The 24,047-nt window shown below is 39.9% G+C and overlaps 1 protein-coding gene across 1 annotated transcript in view; it reads right to left on the bottom strand.

Moving 5' to 3' along the window:
- LOC117433211 (speckle-type POZ protein-like) overlaps positions 1 to 24,047 on the bottom strand; it is a 119,026-nt gene that overhangs the window by 5,240 nt on the left and 89,739 nt on the right. Inside the window, exons 7-10 of the mRNA XM_034055277.3 lie at positions 9,215 to 9,392; positions 7,155 to 7,210; positions 6,081 to 6,203; positions 2,461 to 2,603 (exon numbers count right to left, since the gene is read on the bottom strand). Of these exons, the coding sequence (XP_033911168.1) occupies positions 2,461 to 2,603; positions 6,081 to 6,203; positions 7,155 to 7,210; positions 9,215 to 9,392 (500 nt within the window). The remainder of the gene's footprint in view (positions 1 to 2,460; positions 2,604 to 6,080; positions 6,204 to 7,154; positions 7,211 to 9,214; positions 9,393 to 24,047) is intronic.

Genomic DNA, 24,047 nt, shown 5'->3' with positions numbered 1-24,047 from the left:
AGAAAATGTGATACCCAGCCATTCAGCATTGGTAGTAAGTGGATCATATTTGGGGGACAACAGCACTTGTGGGAGAAACTGTTCATTAACATTAAGTAGCGCATTTTTAAATGGAGACGATTATCTATTCAGGGATACCAACATATTTAGTAAGTAAAGGGTCTACGTGAGGAAAAATGGACATTACAATCCCCAACCCTAGTTTTGCTGTAAATCTTGTCGTTTCCATAATTTGTGCCGGTACTGTATATCTGTATAACGTCCTTAAATAGATAATGTTGCAATCATTAAAACCTTACATAGAAGTTATATTTACTAAAAAGCTGAATAAATAGTAGCAACTACACTAAGAAACACTTCAGTAGTTTTCTGCTCATTAAACACTAATATTGCTTTTGTTGACGTACTTGACTCGACCTAAGGCTATAGACTGCCCTTTACAGTCTTTCCCAACTAAAAACCTTAAAACAGGAAACTTCACATAAGAGATCATGTTGATATCAATAAGCCACATATGACTTAAGAGCCATCTGCTGGTCTTGTTAAAAACAAAAACAACAAACAGGTAAACAGGTTATCCAGTGACACATCTGGGTTCAAAAGCTGCAACGCCAACATCCCTGCTCCAGCCATCATCTAAGCAGACACAGGGGCATTCACACTACTGCCTTGTCTTTCTGCGAGCTGCAATTATAAAATACATCATAATGAAGGAACAGTAGACTTAATTGGCTACCGAGACCCTGCCTGGTAATAGCATCTGCGTTTAGTTGCATCATGCGAGTGATCTGGTAAGCTCTCCCCTCAGGCAAACAAACAAATTTCCAGGGTGCACAGGAGCCGAACTTCGGAAGGCAGAACGGGTCTCCATTCCACCCACTTGATGAAGCGGCTGCTTATCACATCTCGGCACACAGGAGGAGACAGGCAATACAGGCACATGCAGAATAACATGGCTGCCACATTGTCAGGCGAAATTATTATTTTTAAGCCGCCTCGGGCCGGGTTTCAGTGCAGTGCCACATTCTGTATCAGCCTGGGGTTTGGAGAATATTGAAAGATCAATATCCATTATTTTTTCTTTAGCACCCGTTAGGTGCTTCTATATTTGAGAGAAACTGAAATGCTTGGAACAAGCAGGCCCCAGGGGTTTTGTCACATCATCAGAATGCCAGGACTAATGACTGCGGATCCTACAGCTGACACAAAGGGGACAAAGGGTACTGATCCATCTTCCCTCTTACCCCAGACCTTTCACTTAATCAGGATGCAATCATTACTTCTGGCGTTTGACAGCACCCAGCTGGACACAATGTATCTGACTTTTATTCACAACACTTCTATAGCTCTCAAAGATCAGAGCTATTAGAGTTTTTCAAGGAGGGGAAAGAGGGGTTCTTTTTTGAAAAGTTTCTTTTTATAATTTTCTTTATTGATTTTAAATACACACACACAAAATAAAATAAAATAAAATAAAAACTATGTGAGGTCTGAGTAGACTGATGCACTAGCCTTCCCCATCTCTAGAGGCCAATTCAACAAAGCCACGATATAGCACTGAATTAAACTGTCATAACGTAATTTACAATTATTGAGCTGAAGCTAACAAAATAATTGAATTCTAAAAGTGCCGGTATTTTTCATTTACTTTTCACAGAGGTTTCCAAACATCAAAGGAACACAGCAGATTTGTTTTCCCCTTGTAAAAATGAATTAATTAAGTTTTCAGATCATATTACAGAAAAAACTATTTCCCCTTGACCTCCTCTAAGAGGCAGTTATAAGAGGCATATCAGCATGGTTCTGTTCAATTCGGTATCAGGTCTAGACTGCTAATGATATTCAGGGGACTGTTCGAGCAAGGGAGACTTACTGCTGCTAAAACTGCCATTTTCTAAAGCTAGGATTTTTCTTTTAATGCAGACTTCTGTCCACTGATGATTAAGACGATGCCACCAGATTCGTGTGATCTTCTTTTTCTCCAGACTTTATATCAACTCTGATTCAGGTCAAACCAATACTAATGGTAACATTTCTCAGGACTGCAAATGCCAGTCATTCTCTTATCCACATGGCCTTCACATTATTGTTTTTTTTTTTTTAACATAGCAAGGGCACCTACATCACCAGTACAACCCTAACTGCTGACACACGGTTCGAGTGAATTGTTTTTATTAGTATTATTACTGAAAAGCCATAACTGTTAGGTTTTTCTCTTTATTATTACGTATTTAGTGCAGTGTGCTGGTACTGCATCACAAAGGATGCTCTTGAAAATCGGTTTTGTTTTAACGTGGCTGGTTAAATATTTACACAAAATAAATAATATTGTTACTCAACAGCTATATATATATATATATAACAAAAAAACAAAACAAAAAAGAAACACAGCAAAAAGAAATATCTAAATTCCAGAAATGAATTGTTATCAAACTGAATAGTTTATCGATCCACACTCACTAGTTAATGAAGTCCACGGCTTGGTTCTTCAGCTGGTCTGCACTGTGAAGATCTGCCAGGATTAAAATCTCTGCGGCATTATCCACCGACAGGTTACTGCAGAGTGCATCCTCACACATCACTTTCAAACGCTCCAGAGCGTACTGGGACAGGGGACACAAGAGAGAGCAAGTCAGACTTGGGGCTCCCCAAATCAAGAGCAAGAGCAGAAAAACAGAGCAGCTCACAGTCAGGGGTACAACGATTCACCATATCTCAGTTAAACAGAGGTACAATCAGCTTTAGCCAATATCAGACAGGTAATAACCCAAGGTTAATATCATAACCCTGGTTCCCTGAAATAGAAATGTAAACATTACCGAATGGGTATTTACCTCCTAAAGACACGAATCCTGCAAATTGTATACAAAAGCTGCTCTTTGAGCCTGTGACATGCTGAACCAGTCAGAGTTGGGGTCAATTCCATTTTTTCAATTCCAATTCCTGTTCCGTTTTAAGGAATAGTCTTTACTGAGGTTTATGCCACAGGCTTTTTCAGGTTGTCTGACAAGTTCATTAAGTTGTTTGCTCAATAAAGCCTTTGTTGTAAAATGATTGGAGTAGGACTTTGAATTGATTAAAAGGGAATTGGGATTAGAAATGGAATTGGAATGGAAAAATGTAATTGACCCCAACTCTGGAACCAGTCGCCTGGCCTGATTTACTGCAACAGCTGTTGCATTGTCAATATTTTGAACATCCTTCGGCTTTGGTACCAGGACGTACCTGGAGCAGAACCCTTCCTCCAACTGGTGGGGGGTCTATCATGCGAATAGCCCATTTTTGCAGCAGAGCTGCTACCTCCGGAGACACCACAGCAGCGTCCAGTGGGTCAGTGACTGATGTTGTAGTCACGCCCCGAAAGGGAGAGGCACCGTGCTTGAACTGCAGTGAGTAGCCGGGCTGAACGGTAGTAAGCACTGATGCCAATAGTCCAGATGGCTCCCTGACAAGGGGCCCTGGGCCTGTGGCAGCAAATTCCTAGGGCTGCTGCTCAGCCCATGGCTTGTCCCGAACATCACCTCTGGCAGCGGGCGCAGCCGGTTGTGCCGGTCTTTGAGGCTGCTGGGGCCTAGGCGCCACTCTGCAGTTGGTTTACTTACTGGAGGTGGTCGCTTGGGAAGCAAGCGAACCAGCTCCTTAGTGGATTCCCGTGAACAGTGAGAGCGCTCCAGCATCTCGTCCACCGCGGGACCGAACGCATGCCCTGGAGTGATCAGGGTGGCCAACGGCAGTGGCCCTCTTTATTAGCGATATAAGCTCTGCCGACAGGGAGCGCTTAACCGCAGAGGACGTGCTGTCGGACTCCACGTCCTCAGGCAGGAATGCCAGTTCCTCCTAAGAGGCGGTGATGGACAGTATGTCCTCCTGTGGCCAATCTGCGCTCGCAGCCCCAAGGGAAGTAATTCAGCGAGAACAGTTCCTTGGTTGGAAACAGCTGACCAGATCTTTTCCATCTGCTTCGAGTCTGCCGATCACCGACTCTTCTTCCTCTTCCGGGGGGAGGGGAAGGATAGGCAGAGCTCAAGGAGGATGAGGAAGACCACGAAGACCGTTTCCTTTCTGGGCAGAGCCATGGGGTGAAGACGCAGCCACCTCTCTAAGAAAGGGTGATGGGGTAGAGCGCTGAGCAGGAGTAAGGGATGCAAAGCGCCCCTTAGAGCTGCAGAATTACTGTTTATCAAGCTTGCGCTTGGAGAAAGGGGCACAACACTTGCAGAAGCTACGATTAGCCAGTGCCTCCTTGGCGTGCTCTGGCCCCAGGCAGGAAGAGCATCTGCCGTGCTTGTCCTCAATAGGCAGATTTGCCTTGCATGTCTCACAGGGAAAGAACCCAGGCATGATGCAAGGAGCAAGCAACACAGTGTACAGTATACAGATGTACAGTTGCTGCTTCAATTTTCTTATAGATATTGACCGGGCAGTCAAGACCTGAGAGGGACCAGTGATCTTGGCACCGGTCGGTAGCAGGCTGGAACCAGGTCAGTACCGGTTTGATGTATTTAACACCGGGTCGGTACTGGTTCAGGACCGGTTCAGAACCTGGTCAGCACCAGGCCAGTCCACTGGCTTTGGCACCATGTAGGACCGGGTTGATACCTGTTGGTGACTTTAGCACCAGGTAAGTACCGGGTCTGCACTTAGTCGGTTCAGTGACACTTAGCACCAGTTTGGTACAGGTACGGTAATGGGTCAGTACCAGGATGGTTCGGTGACTTTAGCACCGGGTTGGTACAGGGATAGCACCAGGTCGGTACTGGTACTGGTGTGGTACCCTTGGTACCGGGTCGGGAGCGGAGCGGGTCACCGCAGGTGGTAACGTACAGGGATGCCCACCTGTAAAAGCCACTGGCGAAACCACTCAGTCAGTACCCACACAAGACTGAGAGAAGCCTGCTTGGTATAATGTACTAATAGCCGTCGTAATGGTGATGCTAAAAAGCTGTCACCAAAACAGCATCAAGATAGGGATGTGGTAGGGATTGCAAGCAACAACAACCGAAGCAAGTATCTCGGTCCTGCGCAGTGCTGCTGAGCCCAGCAGCTGCTCTTACTGTACGTGTGCCAAGCACTACGCTGCAGACAGGCCTGCGTGTAGTATCTGTAAAAAATACTTTCTCAACAAAAAACAGTAATTAAACAATTACATAAATAATAGAAAATGTCTCGTATGCTGCTAAACAGAAAAAAACGAGAAATAAAATAAGCTCCAGCCGGAGCTATGCAGCCTGGGGGGGGGGGGGGGGAGCACAAAGTCAGCCAGCTTATGTTGCTGGATCCCTGGAAAGGAGCGACTGGAGCCACTGGCTTCACGCAAGACTGCAGCGGGACATACCAAGCAACAGGCACACAAATACGTGTAATTAGTTAAAAACGATTACAGCGGTTAGTTTAAATATCACATAAAAAATTGTGATAAACAAAAAATGCAAATACAGATAGAAGCAACAATGTACTTCTCTGAACAAGGCTCTCTGATCAGGTCAGTCTTGAAAGGAAAAATGGCGCTGAGATCTGTGAGCGCAGTCTTTTTGATCCCTCGGGGGTGGGGTCACGACTGTGTCACAGGCTCAAAGAGCAGCTTTGATATACAATTTTCAGGATTCAGGTCTTTAGGAGGTAAATACTTTTTCGGTAATGGTTACATTTCGTACTTGAAAGTGAACCAACAATAATGCATTCAAAACAGTCATTTAAAACACTTATTTAAAAAATAAATAAATAAATAAAAAATCACAAGCCCTAACACAACTGAAAATATGCATTAAACAAAGTAATATAATATAGCCATTGATGAAACCGTTATTTTTTTTTATTCAGTAGGTTCTGCCATTTCTCATCATGAAACAGAAGTGCTTTAATCTGGCAAGCAAAGCAAATGTTTTTAAGAAGCCAGCTATGTGAGTCTCCAAATAGGGCACCAATCAATTAACACATTTTAAATTGAGACTCCCTAAATTAAAGCCACGCCAATCAATTCATTATGGTATGTCTACGTGTACGTGTGGCTCACCATTGCTAATGCTGCGGTACTGGTGACTCAGAAGGACACGCAGAGCAGCCTCAGTTTCACGACTCACCTTGTCCGCAGCCGCCAGCAGGTCGTCTGCCATCTTGTCAAGGTTGGGGGCCTTGCCCGTATATATAAAACACATCATCTCCTTAAAAACCTCGGGCTCCACGTCGTTTATTTCAACACGGTTCTGGAAAGAGGAAAAAGACGGTTAAACATTGCAATTTTAATAGTCGGGTTCTCTTTTTGAAATTATCAAAAGCAGCTCTTAGACACACCTAATGGGTGTCAAGGGATTGATATTGATCTTTTCACATATACTGTTTCTTTTTCAAATTGGTAGGATATCAGATTTTGGTTTATTTATTATGCAAAGTGTGGGTTTTGGTGTATTTGTATAATGCTGATGAAATGCTAAATAGATGTGGACATTTGTGCTGCTTAGGTAAAGCAAAATGTGTGCGATGACCTGTTTTGTTCTAGCGAATTAAAATTACATTGTATGTAGGGCCCATTGGTAATAGTAGAAAACAGAGGTCATTAGACATTGTACTGTAGGCTGTCATACTGAAATATTTGGTTCATTTGCACGAGAACTAAAGCACGACCAGTTTACAAAATGTACTGAGATTTTTTGCAAACATTTTGATTGGTTTTGAGCAGATCAGGAAAGTTATAAAAATGTCACAGGCGCATGCAAATGAATGTATTTCAAACCGCACCAAATATGGAAACAAACTATAAGTGAAAGCATTCAATAGCATAGCCTACAGTTCAATAACACAGACAAAAAAATACTCTACACAACCGAGACCCTTGTGTAAGATAAATAATTAAGTGCTGGTTATTTGGAGGGAGAAATAGGGCATTTTACAGCCTTTGAAATAAAAGAAAACCTTGTATATTGAGACACTGAGCCTGCTGTCCTGGTTGACATATTGTTTGACCGGCACAACAGACCGTGGCTTTATATATAAAAGAATTGTAAAGGATTAAAGACAAAGGTCTGTTGTGAGAATTTTAATTTGACTAGGCTCCCCTGAAGCAGTAAACACAGACACAGAGCATTAATGTACAAAGCACAGAACAGAACAATAACACCTCACTAGCCAGTAACTCAACAAACCAGAGATATGCTCACCTTTTTACTCTCCTCCATTTCATGTTCAAACATCGCACTGAAAACTGGTGAACGAGCTGGAAAACAAGAGTACAAACTTAGAATTCACGTGACAAATTGCCCTCTAGAGACTTTGCACCTGCTTAAGTTTTCAAATTAGTCTTCCATTCAAGATCATATTTGTCCCATACTTTTCTGGCATTGATCTGCTAGTCAGTCCCTCTGTGTGAGAGGAGCTCAGGCCTGAATGGCAGGGGGTGTCCAGGTCTCATGATGCCTGCTGGCAGTACCATTGTCCTTCACCTTTTATGAGCAATAAAGTCACCAAAGTGGAAGTGGACGTAACTTCAAATGACTTTTTATTTGTTTCAATCATTCCGAGTGCTTCTGTGTTCTGATTCCATCTGGAATTATTTTAACCTGCAGAATCTTGGTTGCCACCTTCTTTTAAGTTCATTCAGGACTCGCATGGTGCGCTGACCTGATGCTGACCCCAATGTCTAAATCTTGAAAAGAGGCTCATCTTTCTGATATCCTGTATAATTTTAATGCTGCACACTGCAAAAACCATATCAGCAAAATAAAAGACCTGGTGAGACAGTCAAAACCACAACAAATGGAAAACACCCTCTTGAACCCAATACAGGATTGCAATGTACTGTGAAATGTGAGGGTATGGTAATAGACGAGGTTAAGAAATAAGAAGTGAGTGTGTTGCGTGCTGCAGCCAGGGTTAATCACTGCGCACAGGGTTCCTGCAGTAAAGCTGTACGCTCAATACATACCGGGGGAACCGGCTGCTTCAGATCCCTGCTAGTAGATGCTAGAACTGTCAGCCTGTGCAGAATGTTCTTTGTTTTTTTTCTCTCCCCTGATTCAATTCAATTTCTTTATATACAATTAAATCAGGACCCGTCCTGTGATTAAACATTACTTAACCACTGGATCATTTTATAATCCCAGTATGAGTTACAAAACAATGACCGGATTATTTTTAGGTAGTTCTGCTACTAATCTGTATTCCACACTTTTTACAATTTTACTCTTTATTATTATTATATTTTTATTTATTTATTAATGAATTAATTTTTTTACACAGTGCCTACACAATTTGGTGATAACATCAATTCTGTGTTTACCAAGACAAACCTGGTTTTGTTACTTTATTATTTTGTCAATGATGCCAGGAATCAAAAGGCCAATGCTCCACTTATTAGATGGATGCACTCCAGGTTTCACTAGGATGCCTTTGCATGTGAGCGCCACAGTTTACCTATTAGAGCTCAGGTGTGACTAATCAAGCTCAAAGTACAAAATCTGGAATGGTTCAATCTGCAGTACGATGTGAGGCTTTATTTAAAATTACATCCCCGGATCGTTTCTCTCCTACACTGGAGCCAAACACAACACCTAAAAAAAAAAAAACTGACTATTTGTGTATTTGTTAAACTGGTAGAGGAGAATCCCAAAAAAAAACAGGACTACCTAAATATTTCCTCCTCCAGGATTAAAAGCATATTTTCAAAGTGTTTTCTCCAGTTTTTTAAAATGTTCTGAGAGCAGAACATTCCACAGTAATGTTACTAAATGATTAGTGCTTCGGGGACTTTGAATGATATTACTGGTTCTAGATTGAAGATATTAGAAAGTGGTCTCTGTTCAAAAAACAGAAGTTTAAATGAAAGGAAAGGAGTAATCTCTTTGTGCCCAACTATTACACAGTAATCTGGCAGAAAGCAACGACATACAGGGTGCTTATGAAGTGCCATAGGGCTCATAGTTTGCCTCAAAATTAAAGAACTGCTTAGTTAACCGACAGGTCCATTCTGCCTCGGAAAATTCAACGGCATCCTTAAGCATTTAGTGCAACCCTATTGGTAAATATTTCAGTTTCGCCTATGTAAACACAGAATTCCTGAAAGTTAATGTATTGAATCAGAACACATCCCAGATCTGTTGGCCCTGTTCAGTTCATCCAGACATGTTCCTGTTTTGCTGGATTGTGTGCAATGATTAAAGATTTACAGTTTAACTGGGACTGTCGTGCTCCTGGAAGCCCAGTCTAGTCCTCACACCCTCACCTGCGAGTATGGCTTTGTGTGCCTGGAACTCCTGTCCTGCCACGCACAGGGAGCAGTCTGTGAAGCGAGAGTTCTCCCACAACCCCCCCAGCTCATCTGCCAGCCGGCACTCCGGCACCTTCACCATGTTCATGGTGTTCTGTCCCGAGATGTTGACTGAGTCCTGCACCACGCTCACCTGCAACACACAGGGAGGAGAGACAGCACGGGCATGACTGCTGTGACTCTACACACAGGATCTCAAAACATGGAGGGGAACGGCAAGCTAAAGAGCAAGTAGCTTCAAATGACATTCTGCATTGCTATGATGTTTGAAATCAGTCCCAGGGCTATTATTGCTATTTCTCAAATAATGCATCTTCCTAGAAGTCAGAGCCGGCGTCATCTTTTAATTTACTTACCTGTATGAGTTTACTTTGGCTGATCTACAATACACAGCAGTATACGAGATAGTGCTGGTTCTTAATTCTATAAAGAGACTATGGCAGGCGACTGTAACCGAACAGCAGCTCCAAAACTCGGAGGAAAGCACCTTTACACAGACACAGGTATATATAAAAATAAACAGTATTTGAGTAACTGCACATGCTCAGAATGACTGCAATCATTGTAAAAAGGTAAGGAGACAGAAAAAAAAAAGTAATTTTAAACTGCTTACTAAATGGGGGGCGCTGTTTTATACCACACCTTAACTGAGGTAAACTATTTTTTGCAGCCATCTTAGTTGTATAGGTGATCATTGTATTCTTAATTTTAGTGCATTTGAAATGCGTTATTGTTTTTAGTTGAATCCTCTACTCTGACCATCACAGGTCACGTAGTTTAGTAAAGAGCTGTTCCCAATATCCTCAGATTGAAAGAGTTTGACAGACAGTGGTCTGAGTGATAAGCTAGTCTTCATATCAACCTGGTCACACTGCAATCACCTGCCTACCTCTCTGCACCAATTCCCTAAAATATGAATTACTGAATCGATTAACATCCCTCCAGTCACCTTTCAGTACCCTCTGAAGTCTATGTCAGGTCTAGTTAAAGCTGTGATCAGGGCAACCGGCACCCCAACCCAATACAGACCACCCAAGTGACCTTCATTTCACGGGTCATTGTACAAACTAGCCCTATCCAATACAGACCACTCAAGTGACCTGCATTTCACGGGTCACTCCACAAACCACAAAATAAAACTTACATACAAAGTTTGTCATTATCAACATATGCTTGTATGTACTCCAGATGGGTTCTTAATTCAAGTTGCAAATTATATCATTTTAAATTAACCAATGATGTTGTTTTCTTTTTTTTTCATTCATTCGAAATGTCACTTTAATAATTTAGGTCCGATTAATCATTGTCCATTTTTTTCTTTATAAAACATGACCTACCGAAGTGTAGCTCAAGTGATTTTTTATGACTGGGCTTGGAACTAAAACAGATGCTATATTTACTAATAAGACAGATTTCACAGGAGAAAAAAAGCTGGCATCAAAAACAAAGACAGACGCAGAAACACACTGCCAGAGCCAAGGTTCCAAACTCCTGACTTGCATCTGTACTTGTAAATGTTCTGTCCGTCTTTCTGTATTTTTGTGTGTACATAATTGACTTAAATTAAGTGTAATCTGAATAGCAGTTGTTTACCTGCTGCTGCACAATCTCCCTCCAGACTCGACAGAATATGAGATGAGCTGCTTTCAGGAAGCCTGTCCTGATTAAAGTTTTTCAATTAAAAACATAATAAATGCAAGTGTGTTTGCAGCCGAATGCACGCCTGCCTGTCTGCAAACATTTACAGATTCAGATACGCATGTCTTGTGAATAAGCCAGGTCAGCATTTGCTGTTCCATCTGAAAATGTGCACGCATTTGTCAGTAAATAAATCTAGCCAGTTCATTACTTGTAATGGCAAGCTGTTTTTAACAATGAAGAGCTGGGTGACCTTCTCAAAATGTCACCCCATGCCCACAATGAGGAGGAAGGGATGTCTCTCTCCGCGTATGGACGACTTTGTCAAATGTGATGCCCATTTATCTGTGTGTGTACATGAACATAATATAAGACACTTAATTAGTTTTTTTTTTCGTTTTTTTTTGTGAGCCTAATTAGGTCTTATATACAGACCACTTACAATTCACAGAAAAACCTGGACCAGCTAAAACCTGTATGCAACTGGATGTGAGAAGGACAGGGGAGCCTTTATTTGATGTAAGGCAAAAAAACCCCACACATTGTACCTATGTAGCAAGACACTACTTCTAATGGCCACTGTATTTAAGTGACAATGTTCCTTTAAAGAAGGAGCGAGCGTTGTAGCTCTGATGATGTACAGGTTGCCATATATACTAGAAGGATGCAGATTCTCACAGTTACCAGTGCAGTACAGTCCAGTAGCTTGTGTGCTTCTAGTTACCCTGGAGCAGTGTCATGTTTACTTGCTCCAGACCAAAGTAGTGACAAGTGGAAAGAGCTGTAACCTGCAAGCGAATTAACCTACTTGCAATCCGTGTGCCTCTGCCAGCTCCATCTCAAATTCCTGAATCAAGATGTTCGCATACAACAATATTACAATACCTCACATTACCCTAATCAGTGGTGCTCGAGATCAATTCCAGTCTGCGCTTGTGATCCAATCAGGTCCTAAATGAGTTAACCCTCATCAGGTTCAATGAGCTCATTTAGGACCTGCTTGGATTATGACCTGGACTGGAATGGATTTCAGGGGCCAGTTTTACACCTATCATTCAGGGCAGTGGTTTTCAAACCAAATGTTTTTGTAGCCTCAAGTGCGGCCACCAACGTTGACTGGTAGCCACTGCTAATGTTTCCTAAAAATATAGTATATGGTATGAAAAATAAAGAAAACATTGACATAGGCACTTCAATATTTTTTCATTTATTTCTGTAATAAAATTATATGTAAAATTCCATTAACAAGTCGGTCAATTTGACCATCTGGAGTTTTAAAATTTAAATTACTCTGCGTTCCAGAATGTAATGCGCATGCCCTTTCGTGACTTTTCCTAAATATATGTATTAGATATACTGACGGCGTTTGAGACGAATATTCGCAAGACATTGATAATTATAAGCATGTTTATCTAAAAGTGCCAAAGCCGGTCATTTTGACATGTTATTTAACTAAGTTTAATTAATCATTTTTGTAATCTACCAGCGGCTTCTGTTGCATACACATCACTGATAATAGTGCAGACTGTGGGTCAAACCAATGTTTGTGTTTATTTTTTTATTTATTTATTTATTTTTTAATCAATTTCGTCTTTCTGGAGTCCTCTGAATGCCTTTTATTTTGTTTGTTTTTTAAACCATTTAAATGTAAAACATGTATACAGGCTTTTTATTTATTATTTGTCCTGCGGTTGCCTTTAATTAATTTCTCTGCACATACAGTGGCAATCAATTATTTTCTGTTTTGTATTTGTAATTAATTTAGAACAATTTGTAGATTTTATTTTTCACTTTGACATTATGGACTTTTTTTGTGTTCAGTGGCAAAAACTCCTAATTAAATCCATTTTGATTCCATGTTGTAACACAATAAAATGTGGAAAAGTCCATGGGGGTGAATACTTTTGAGAGCCACAGTACTACTACTTTGTATATGATGTAGAATACGTGAATGTAAACATCTAACACCAGTACGTACAATACTCTTTCAAATAAACGTGTTATGATTTTGAATGTGCGTTTCTTACGGCGGTATTATTGTCATTGCTTGCGCCCTGGCACCTCTTTCTTTACAAATAAAGCACTGGCTAGCGGTAAACTGTGTACGTTTCAAACTAAAATCTTATTCAGGGATATATTTCCATTCAGTAATAAAAAATACTATGAACTAAAAGGCTCAAAACTATAGACTCTGCACGTCCCTTGTTAGTAGCTGTCAGTCTGTTTTTCATTCAACAGTTTCCTTCAGATTTCTTGACAATTTTTGTAGGATTTGGTATTCGGTTCGGTATTCAGCCAAATCTTTTGAGATGGATTCAGTATTCGACCGAATCCCAAAAACTTGGATTCAGTGCATCCCTAGTTATTTCAGTACATATTTATTTACCAAACATAAATCTATAATCCTGCCTGTCCTTTTCAATACAAAAGCCTGAGACAGTGGTGTGGGAACATATTATTTAGATATAAATGAATTATTGGTCTGATTAAATTCCTAGTTAGACAGTAAGTTGATCTTTCTGGTCACTTTTGTCCATGCTAGGACAAGGCTCCAAGACAATCTGAAATAGGTGTTGGCCTCTCCTTTGATGCCCAGTTCTAACAAGAAAGACATTTGCCATTTAGGGTGGATCACTGTTTTTGTGTTAGAGGTACCATTGTTAAACATATTTAAAGACTAGATATAAAACAGGTTTTCTTAGGAGAGTTATAAAAACTAGCTACTTCAAAGAGAAACTGGATTGAACCAGATGCTTGGAAGCTAGGGTTAGGACAATGGACAATTAACCAAGTGATGAGAGATTTGTGTCTTTGTCTGACTGGTTTAAAGAAAAACCACGATGTCACTGAAAGACTGCATTTAAACTGAGAATACGGAAATGTTCTTTGTATTGCTCTGATCTGTGCTTGGTATATAACTGGAAACTGTTGTCACCATGCAACCTTTAACCCTTAGCGGTCCTATGTCGGACCTGGTCCGACATTGCAATTATTCCTATCCGGTCCAATGTCGGACCCTGTCCGACATCATCAAAAAGACGCAAAAAACAGGTCTCTAGTCGTTTTTTCTCCGGAAAAAGACGAAATAACCATTCCATGGCCGAGTGGTAGCGACAGGAGCCGAGAACAGCCGGAAAAAAAAGGGTGTATCATGAATAGTCATACTTGCCCCTGGCATCAGATAACGGCGGCCATAAGGAAACAAGCTGACTGTTGCTGCATCAGCGCTCAGAGAATATCACTGACATTTGCAGAGCTTTTTTGAGATGCTATAGTAATAAAATAATGACCTGGATCGCATTATTGAGGCGTTTGGTGATAAAACGAGTGATCAGGAGATGATTGATCGGTATGTACGACTATTATTATTATTATTATTATTATTATTATATTTATTATTTATTTATTAGCATATGTGAAAGCTATAGCGAACGAAAGGGTGGGGCGGGGCTGGAGATGCCTAGTGAGTGCTTTGTTGATATGCAGGGCCTTTTAAACCCGTTTGACTGTGGAAAAAAAGTACTTTTAAACAGCGCGTCTAAAATTAACTGCGTGTGTGAAAATAAATTGGACCTGACGTGCCTGACACGTACTTAATAAATGGACTGCAAAGGGTTAAGATGTCTGGTTGTAACTTTGCAACTCAGAACTTTTATCTTCAATAAACTACACTTATCTGGACTTGGAAAGAAGCCTGCAACTTCTCTTTCGCTGCTTCTTTTATTGCTGATTCACAACAAGTGGAACACTACAATGCCACATGTTGGGTGTGGATGTGCTGGACCAGATGGCACGACAGCATTCAGTCAAAGGCGGATCTCATCGGTGGCCTGTGGCTGTATACTCGAGTACTCTAACCCACCCCTAATACATAGAATGATCATTTTGACTGAAACTCCTAGCGCAAAAACTCAAATCAGATATTGTAAATACAGGTTTGACATCATTTTCTATGTTGATAACTAATAACCAACTGTAAAAAATAAAGTTTTTGCATTAACAGTTTATTTAACTGTTTAATAATAAAGGGAGGGTTAGGTCGGCCAGGGTGTCCTCGGCTCACCGTGCACCAGCGACCCCTGTAGTCTGGCCGGGCGCCTGCGGGCTTGCCTGTAAGCTGCCTGAGAGCTGCGTTGTCCTCTGACGCTGTAGCTCTTGGGTGGCTGCATGGTGAGCCTGCAGTATGAAAAAAAGCGGTGGGCTGACGGCACACGCTTCGGAGGACAGTGTGTGTTCGTCTTCGCCCTCCCGAGTCAGCACAGGGGTGGTAGTTGTGAGCTGAGCTTAAAAAATAATTGGCCATTCCAAATTGGGAGAAAATAATAAAAATAATTGGCAACGACTAAATTTATAAAAAATAAATAAATAAATAAATAATAACACAAGTCAGTTTTGGTATCTATAGGTGAGTTTCATTCTAAAAGCTGCACAACAATTCAGTGTTTTAATCAATGTCAGAAGCAATGGTCAAAGAATTTTGTGTCAATCATAGGCGCCTAACTTTGTTAAACAGTAGGGGGTAAAACTGAAGGACTAACTGCTGAGCGTAGAGAAGCAAATGTTTATTTGTTTTACTTAATTTTTTACAATTAAGAAGCTCTAAGAAACCAAGCAAACCTTGCTGTTGTGAAGTTAAGGTTTCAGTAATTGCAAACCTACAAAATTGGGCAGATGTTTCAGCATAAAATGTACAGTATTTACTTACTGAGCACGCATTAAATGCAAGTCTCTGTACAGTGCTACACCTAATTCCCACATGTAGTTTATTAAAGGAAAGTGTTAAACAAAGAAAAGCAAGTACTGTTCTTTAGAAGGTAATTATTCCCCAAGTAACGCAGTTCAAAATACTTGACATGTCAAAAGCACTGTTTTACTATATATAAAAAAAGACTTCACTCTGAAGCAAATGCAAAGGCTTTTTTTTTTTTTTTTTTTGCTGAATAAAACAATTTCAACAGTATGAACTTAGTTGCAGGAAGGACCAGTCAAGAGTTGTTTCTTGTTTTATACCATTAAAATGGTCTTATTGCTCTAAGAAATTGTGTCTTTGCCTTTGTGCTTGCTTCTAAATATGGTCCATAGGGCAAAACAATAACGTAACTGCTGCTAGTGCAACAAGTCATTTCTTGCTAGTTTTAAAATATTCATATTTTTTTTACTTTAATATTTAGGCAAGTTTTACACTTGCTTCGGATCGGGTACATTATTTATATCTTTAAATAGGGCTGACAGTGCGCAGGACGGCAGGGACAGTATAAGCAAACAGTTTAATTACCTTACGATTCAGGTGCGTGCCTTTAAAGTAAGATTCAACTATTGTAATACACAAATAAGCTTACTTGACTTGAAAAACGTCTCAAGCAAATTCCTACTTTGGTTTATTTGAATGAGTTGTACACAACAAGCTTCAATATGAAAGCTGAAAATTAATTAATAAAGAATGACAAGTTTAATGAAAAAAAAAAAAAAAACATTTCTAAAGTAAAAATTGGATTCTGTTATTTTGCAATACCACTGCTTCAGATTATTACCAGTGCTTAACAGCAGTAACATTTTATTTAGAGTTGCTGTTGAACTTAAACTCGTTCATGGCCCAGCAGCAACACGAACCTACTAACATCCTTGTTTAAAAAACATACATAAACAACCGTCTGAATAGAATTTAATCAATAGAGAATAAAACAAACTAAACTAACAATTACCTATTTAATTAATCATTTTTTGTACTATCCAAACTGCCAAGCATCTTCTGTTGCAGCCACACCGCTGCTAATGTTAGCTGTTGTAAATAGTGCAGAGCGGACTATGGTGGGTCAAACCAATGTTCGTGTAGGGGCTATTTTATTGTGGGTTTTTATTTATTTCTTTTTAATTTTGGACTTATGGCGTCTTATGAATTTTTACATTTTAAACATTTTATAGGCAAAATCATAAAACACAGAATAATAGCAAAAGATATAGGGTTCGGTGCCTATGGTCTCAATCAAGTTACAGTTCAACAGGAGAAAAATATACCAAAAGGTCACAAGTCATCAAGTAAGTGTGAAAACATTACAGTTTTCCTCCACCCTCCCAGATGTTTTTGGCATTTCTACAAAAAACAGAGGAATGGACCTGGGAGGAAATGACAACATAATGACAGAAATGATAGAGGCAACTGGGGAGTTTGGAATTGAGAAAGTCACACAATTAGCAAACAAGATATACAACACAGGGTATATACCGGAAGAAATGTGCAAGTCAACATTCATAGCCATTCCAAAGAAGCCTGGGACAGCAGAATGCAGTCAACATAGAACAATTAGTTTAATGAGCGAAGAATAATCATGGCTAGGGTAAGAGGTAAAATAAGAGAAGAAGTTTCAGAAGAACAGTATGGCTTTGTGGAAGGAAAGGGGACAAGAAATGCAATTTTCATTACAAGAATGCTGACAGAAAGAGCTATAGAAGCTCAAAAAGATTTATTTCTAGGTTTCATAGCCTATGAAAAAGCGTTTGATAAAGTACGACATACAAATACATTTCTGGTTGTAAACTGAGAATTACAAAATGTACATTAAAATATTAGAAGGATCGTTCTGCATCAACACTGTTGACCGGTTGAACACCTCAGGGGAACGGCTGCAAGAGCTGCAATTCAGGGGTTCATGCTTCTCCAGAACTGCAAACCATCCTCAAATTAGGTTTTGCATTATCAAGTGTATGCAGAGGTATATTTCCTGAACAAAAGGCTTCGGTTAATTTGAAGTTTGTTTCTCATTAAAGCTGCTCCCCTTGCTTTCATGAAATTGTTTGGGATAGCTAAAGTATTCACCTTTACTTGAAGTTTGCTAACCGCTTTAACTTTGCACTGAAACCAATTCAAAAGACAGAAGTGCTCCTTTCCTATTTTCATGGAAACAATTGTAAAAATTCACGGGTTCCGTGACCGCCGTGAGAAAAATCACATCCCTAACTATAAGTAACATTTACCTTGCAAGTTGGGCAGTGTTTGGAAAGTGTGAAGCATTTTCAAGTGACATACCTGCATCTGTATCCCTCGATTCTGACTTGCTTACCAAATCTGAAGCTGCACTTTGTTGATCCTGTTTTTATATATGTATGTTAATCCCACACATCAGGCAGAGAGTTTTTTTGTACTCGTCATTACAGAATTGTCTGCAAATTCTGACTAGGTGGTAAATCGGTGCAAGGCAAAACATTCTGGGATATGTATTTCTCATTTCTATCAAATATATAATTTATGGCGGACATGTCTTCGACACATGTCTTCGATGCTCATTTGAATATTCAGATATTTTTTTCCCAGCGCTAAAGAGCATAATATTATTCCATACACCTACTTTCACGTTGCACTGTCTCTGGTTGATTAACCTATGAGCACCGACACAAACTGAAATGGGAGATTTGTGACAAATGACAAAGTGAACAGAAAAAACCTAATCAACATGCAGCGATTATATTGACGTTAATGCTGGCCAACTGCAGTGAACAGCTACAGAAGCAGTATGAGGAATGTGAATGCAAACAGCATGAACTGAGTTGAATGAAAGCTGTATAGCGTCACCGATTACGATAAAGGGTGATTAACACAGGAGTTGCTGGGGGGCTGCTGTGGTTGCACAAAATCCTGCTGGTGGCCACATTTGTGAAACACTGATCTAGGGTAACGTGGGGTATTATATTATTGATGTATGCTAACTTCATGATCCAGGAGTGCACCACTATCCTAAACAGAAGCAGCTAAACTAAAGGAAGTCTTACATACTCAAAGATCAATAAGGCAACTGCAACTATGCGGTTTATTGCTAGTTTTGGACTGTTGCAACTGCTTTATTCCTCTGTGAAAACTTGCCTTTGCCTCCAAGTAGAGTCTGGGGTGTGTTCAAAGCAGTACCGTGTTGATCTGGCCTTTTAGTCTGCAGTACCATTTGATGGCTAATTGACAGCTAGCCACAAAAGTCTACCATTTAAAGCTCAGAAATCAGCCCCAAAACACAAACTCTCAACTCCAGCAGCATACATCACAGCCTGGGAAGTGCGGAACTGGTGCAGTGGCTGGGCCATCAGTCTTCTTTCCTGACAGGAATTAATCACTCACTCATTAGCAGCTGTGATAACCACTCCATCAGCACTGACATAAAGGGGGGAGAGCCAGTGGGCTGGGATCTCTGCTGAGAATTATTAGCAACACTGACAAGAGTGGGGAAAAAAAAAAAAATTCACAGCAGGTAAAGGTTGGACTAAAGGAAAAAGACTGACGGGCAGGTAAAGCACTGGACTAAAGGTCTGCTGAAGCAGGTTGTCTGGGCCGATTGACTGATTGATTGATTGATTGATTGATTGATTGACAGACAGATTTTTTGGCAATGGAGAAATGCATTAGGCATTCAGCTCCACACACAGTTCAAACCCCTGCCGCTACCCCCAGAAACACAATTAAAAAGATCACTGAGAGGGTGATAGTTAGGATTCTTAGGCCACGCAGAGAATGCAGAGTCCATATTCTCCAAGGGGAGTTCTGAGCAAAAGAACACATCTTTAACTAATATTACACACAGGTATTTGTGTGTATTTTACATTTATTTCAAAGTGGTTTCGTCAGCAACAGACCCTGGAGATCTACTGATGTCTTTCAAAGCAATGCAATGCTAGTTCCATGTTATCCATGACTGAAACCACACTCACAAGAATTCCTGATTCACCAATACGGTGGTTTTACCAATGGTATTCTTCATTTCTCACCTTTCTGGTAGGTGGATTTAATTCCTCTTAGTTGCATATTTATTTTGAACACAAAATAGTACATTTCACATTTCAGTGCACCACAAGTTTTTGATTTTTTGTTTTTCAAAAACAAAGCATCCCCCGGAGCCTAACGGGGAAAGTCGTCTCTGATTACATACATGCTTTGTTAAAGTCAATTTGATGTGGAAAACATCTGTAATATGGCCAAAGGTTCATATTTACTAGACAACACCCTTAGAATTGTATTAAGAGAATCGTAGAATACAGCTTTACATCATTTGTAAAGACACTGCTTCAAAGAGTGATCTTTGATGTGGACTACAGGGTTAAATACCTGCAACGGTACATTATTTAGAGAACCATACAAACAAAGAAATTTAAAAAAATCAATCCTTATGATAAATAAATGACACAAAGTGAATTTAAAGTATCATTGGGGCTTTGTAAGATGAATTATAAATGTACAACACATGTGTTTGCAATTGCAAATAAAACCTCTGAAACGTGTGCTTGCCTATGCTCGTTCTAGCTGTCCGTATGCTGTCAGTGCTGCAGGACTCCGACATGTTGGGCAGCTGGGCTTCCACGCTGCATGCAGAATGATGTTGCAGTGCGACTGAAACCTGGAAGGCTTCACTGAAAAGTCAGCATCAAGATTTTTCTTTTGTTCCTAAAACCTGTGTGGTTGAACTGTGATCAAAACATCTCGTTTTATCTAACTGAGGACACTTCTTATGAAATCAGCCAGTGTCAAGCCCCGAATCTGATTCTTTTAAATGTTTGCGTTGCAACTAGGTAGAGATCGAATGCTTTCCAATGGGCCACTTCAGCTTTTGGGATGTGATGCTGTTTTCACATCTAAAGCTCTGAAATGGAGATCAATCTGACTTGTTTCATCTAGTTTAACATCCCTCACTCCAATTCAGCTCGTGGTCAGTTGAGGTTTGGGTAACAGATTGTATTATGCACATGTTCAGGAGGTGAACTCTGCGTCATTTTCCAGTAGGACTCTTGGAAGGAGAACTGCAAGCTCATGCACATGGCTCATTACGGCTGTACAGACCAGGTGAAAAGGCAAGGGCAAAAGATAGAGAAAATGTGCCTTGTCAAACAGGGGAGCAGCATTCAGGTAATAAAAACACAATTTGAAAGTGACTTCCCCTTTAAGATAACTGATATTTCACGTCTGTAAGTTTTTCGTTAACGCATCCAGTTTCATACGGAGACCTGCAGCTCAAAACCTGACGATCTCACCCCGAAAACTGTGAATGCATCGATGAAACTCCAGTTGCTGCTTTTGCTATCTGAATGCCAATTAAACTGTACATTCTAACATGGTTTCATTCGCAAGAGTGGTGTGCAAATCAGTGGTATTGTGCTGAATTGATTTTCAAATGTCACTGATGCAACACATGTCAATGTGTCCTTTGCTAAATTCCCCCTATCAGTTTAGTGCATCGGCCAAGGCTCTGAATACACAAATCCCAAAATAAAGAAACTCTCTGCCAAGGCATTCCCTTGCTCTAAGTGTTCTAGAAGCCAATAGAAAGGCGTATTTCATGTAGCCTTACTTGAAAAAAAAAAAAAAAAAAAAAACCCTTCAACTGTCAGCCCAAGGGACATTTTACTACTGCACCGTAATCAGCAAAATACTTTAACTAAAGTAATAAACAGCTACTTCCACAAGATAAAGAGAACAGAGTCATGAAATCAAGAGAATAACAGACACCAGGCATTCTGGTAATAAGGAAGACAAATCCTGTATAAAAAAAAAAAAATAGCAACTTCCTCAAATTAAATGGCAACTCTTTTCTAAATGAGCTCCGAGACAAATAAACCTATCCCTGAAGATCATTAACAATGTGACCAGTGGTGCTTACTCTGCTACCAGCCCTATTAAAAACATTAGTCACTGAAAAGTTGCAACACATAATTGTTGAAGTTGGTGTTATTTCACAGAAGTGCACACTACAAATAAAACTAAATAAAAACATTGACGTGTCTCATTACCTAAAACAACATGATAAATATTAATATCAAGTGTTTGCATCTTTAATACAGGAAACTGTGAGACCTAAGAAATAATGCCAGTATATATAATATATATATATATATATATATATATATATATATATATATATATATATATATATATATATATAGCTGAGGGAATTAAAATGTTTGAGATATTGTAGATGCAGTGCTTTCTACCTTAGCCACCTCAACTAGACAGTGCAAATTCCACCCAAACGCTTTCAAATGTCAATATCCCTATTATTAATCATTGGCAGGCTGGCCCTTAGTTGTAAAGAGCAGCCATTGGGGATCGCAATTAGTCTCCAAAATCCATCGATTAAGCAGGACAGGAAATGGGCACCCTGAGCAGAGTAAAAGCCATTGTGAACCCAGGGTTTGTTCACTGGCGTGATGCCAGTGTGAAGCTAGCACCAGCTGTGCCTGCCATCGAGATACTTGCTTGGCATATGGTAGCCACGCATAAAGGATGTGCGCTGTCATGAGCAAAGTGTTTTAAAAGAAGAGAAAAGAAAAAAAATCTCAAACATCAGCAAAGAAAATAGAAAGCAGGAAGCTTTTTTATCCCACAAGATCCGTTTCCCCGCTGGGTAAGAGAAGGAGAGAAGGAAGTGAGGAGTTATTTTATAATACGAAACCAGGGTAAACTGTGTCACAACTTTAATAAGCAAAATCCCCAACAAAACAAGCTGTTTCATGCGTTATTTTCTAACAGGAGTGGTCTGGGATTTCAACATCAATCTCCTGAGCATAAAAGGACAATAAAAGAATACAAATAAAAACACACTCAATATCTTTAAGGCAATCAATCTCTTCCCTAAATGTCTATGTACCCCAGACAGCAGACGTTCTCCCTGGGTTACCATGTCCAATTTGTATGGCAACTCATCATAACATATCATACGGCATGCTGAAGCATCAGACAACTTTGTCAGCAAAAATGATGGCTTACTCAATTACGTGTTGGAGATGAGAGTCATAGACAGAGCAATACCTGTTTAGAAGATGATAGAATATCCCCTTTGATCCCTGCATGAATTTTTGTACCATGATAAGGTTACTGTTATGTATCATGATTCATATATACTTTTTCAAAATCTTGGCAGCTCAACTTCTCGTACCCCACAGAGTTCACAAAAACGTGACAAAAAAAAAGAAAATCATGTGCCATTTGATTTCATTCCGCAGCAGTGCCCATTTGTTTAAAGTTTTAGTTTATTTTTGTTTCACCTGATAGTTACAGAGAACACTTTATTTTAGTGTCATGTGTTTCTGAATAGCTGAGCATGTCATTTGGACTGTTCTAATTGATGGACTTGATAGATAGTTTAGTTATCGAAATTTGGAGATCTAGGGGTTCGCGTTATTCACATATCTTCAGTAGGTAGAGTAGCGCGTAGATGTAATAGAACACCCCACTGCTTCTGACCTTGAGCAACTCATGCTTGCATATAGTATTCGTCTGTGACAGTGTAATTCAAGTTAGGACTGCAGGACACCTCAATATCTGAATACACTGAGTGTCAATACAGACAATAGTGTGCATGTACTGGCTGGAGCTGAGGCTTGCGGTGCAGAACTGTAGCCCTTAGGGTTGAAAGAGGGACCGATAGAGTGCAATGATGCCCAAAGCTGAAGGCTTTATTGATTACTAGATTTCACTATTTCAATCCAATGGGAACAGTTTTAAAAAAAAATAGTGATTATGTATACCGTACTGTACTCTCTATACTAAGAGGATTCAAATATTAAAGGAGTCTTGTACTAGCCCAGTGTTTAGCCACCAGACACAATATGAATCAATAAATACATAAAGTGCCTATAGAAAGTCTACACCCCCTTGAACTTTTTTCACATTTTGTTGTGTCAGTGCCTCAGAGTTTCATGCATTTAAATGAAGATTTTTTTCCACTTATCTACACACCATACTCCACACTGTTAAGGGGAAAAAAGTTTTTATTGAGAAAAAAATTATATATTAAAAATACAAAAAACTGAAATATCATAATTGGATAAGTCTCCACCCTCCTGAGTTAATACTTGGTGGAAGCACCTTTGGCAGCAATTACAGCTGTGAGATTGTTAGGATAGGGCTCTACCAACTTTGCACACCTAGATTTGGCAATATTTGACCATTCTTCTTTACAAAACTGTTCAAGCTCTGTCAAGTTCATTGGGGAGCGTTGATGGACAGCAATCTTCAAGTCATGCCACCAATTTTCGATTGGATTTAGGTCGGGGCTCTGACTGGGCCAGTCAAGGACATTTACCTTTTTGTTCCTTAGCCACTCTAGTGTAGATTTGGCTGTGTGCTTTGGGTCATTGTCATGCTGAAAGGTGAACTTCCGTCCCAGTTTCATCTTTCTTG

The sequence above is a fragment of the Acipenser ruthenus genome, chromosome 33 (genome assembly GCF_902713425.1).
Source record: "Acipenser ruthenus chromosome 33, fAciRut3.2 maternal haplotype, whole genome shotgun sequence".
NCBI lineage: Eukaryota > Metazoa > Chordata > Actinopteri > Acipenseriformes > Acipenseridae > Acipenser > Acipenser ruthenus.
This window is presented reverse-complemented; position numbering and strand designations above follow the sequence as displayed.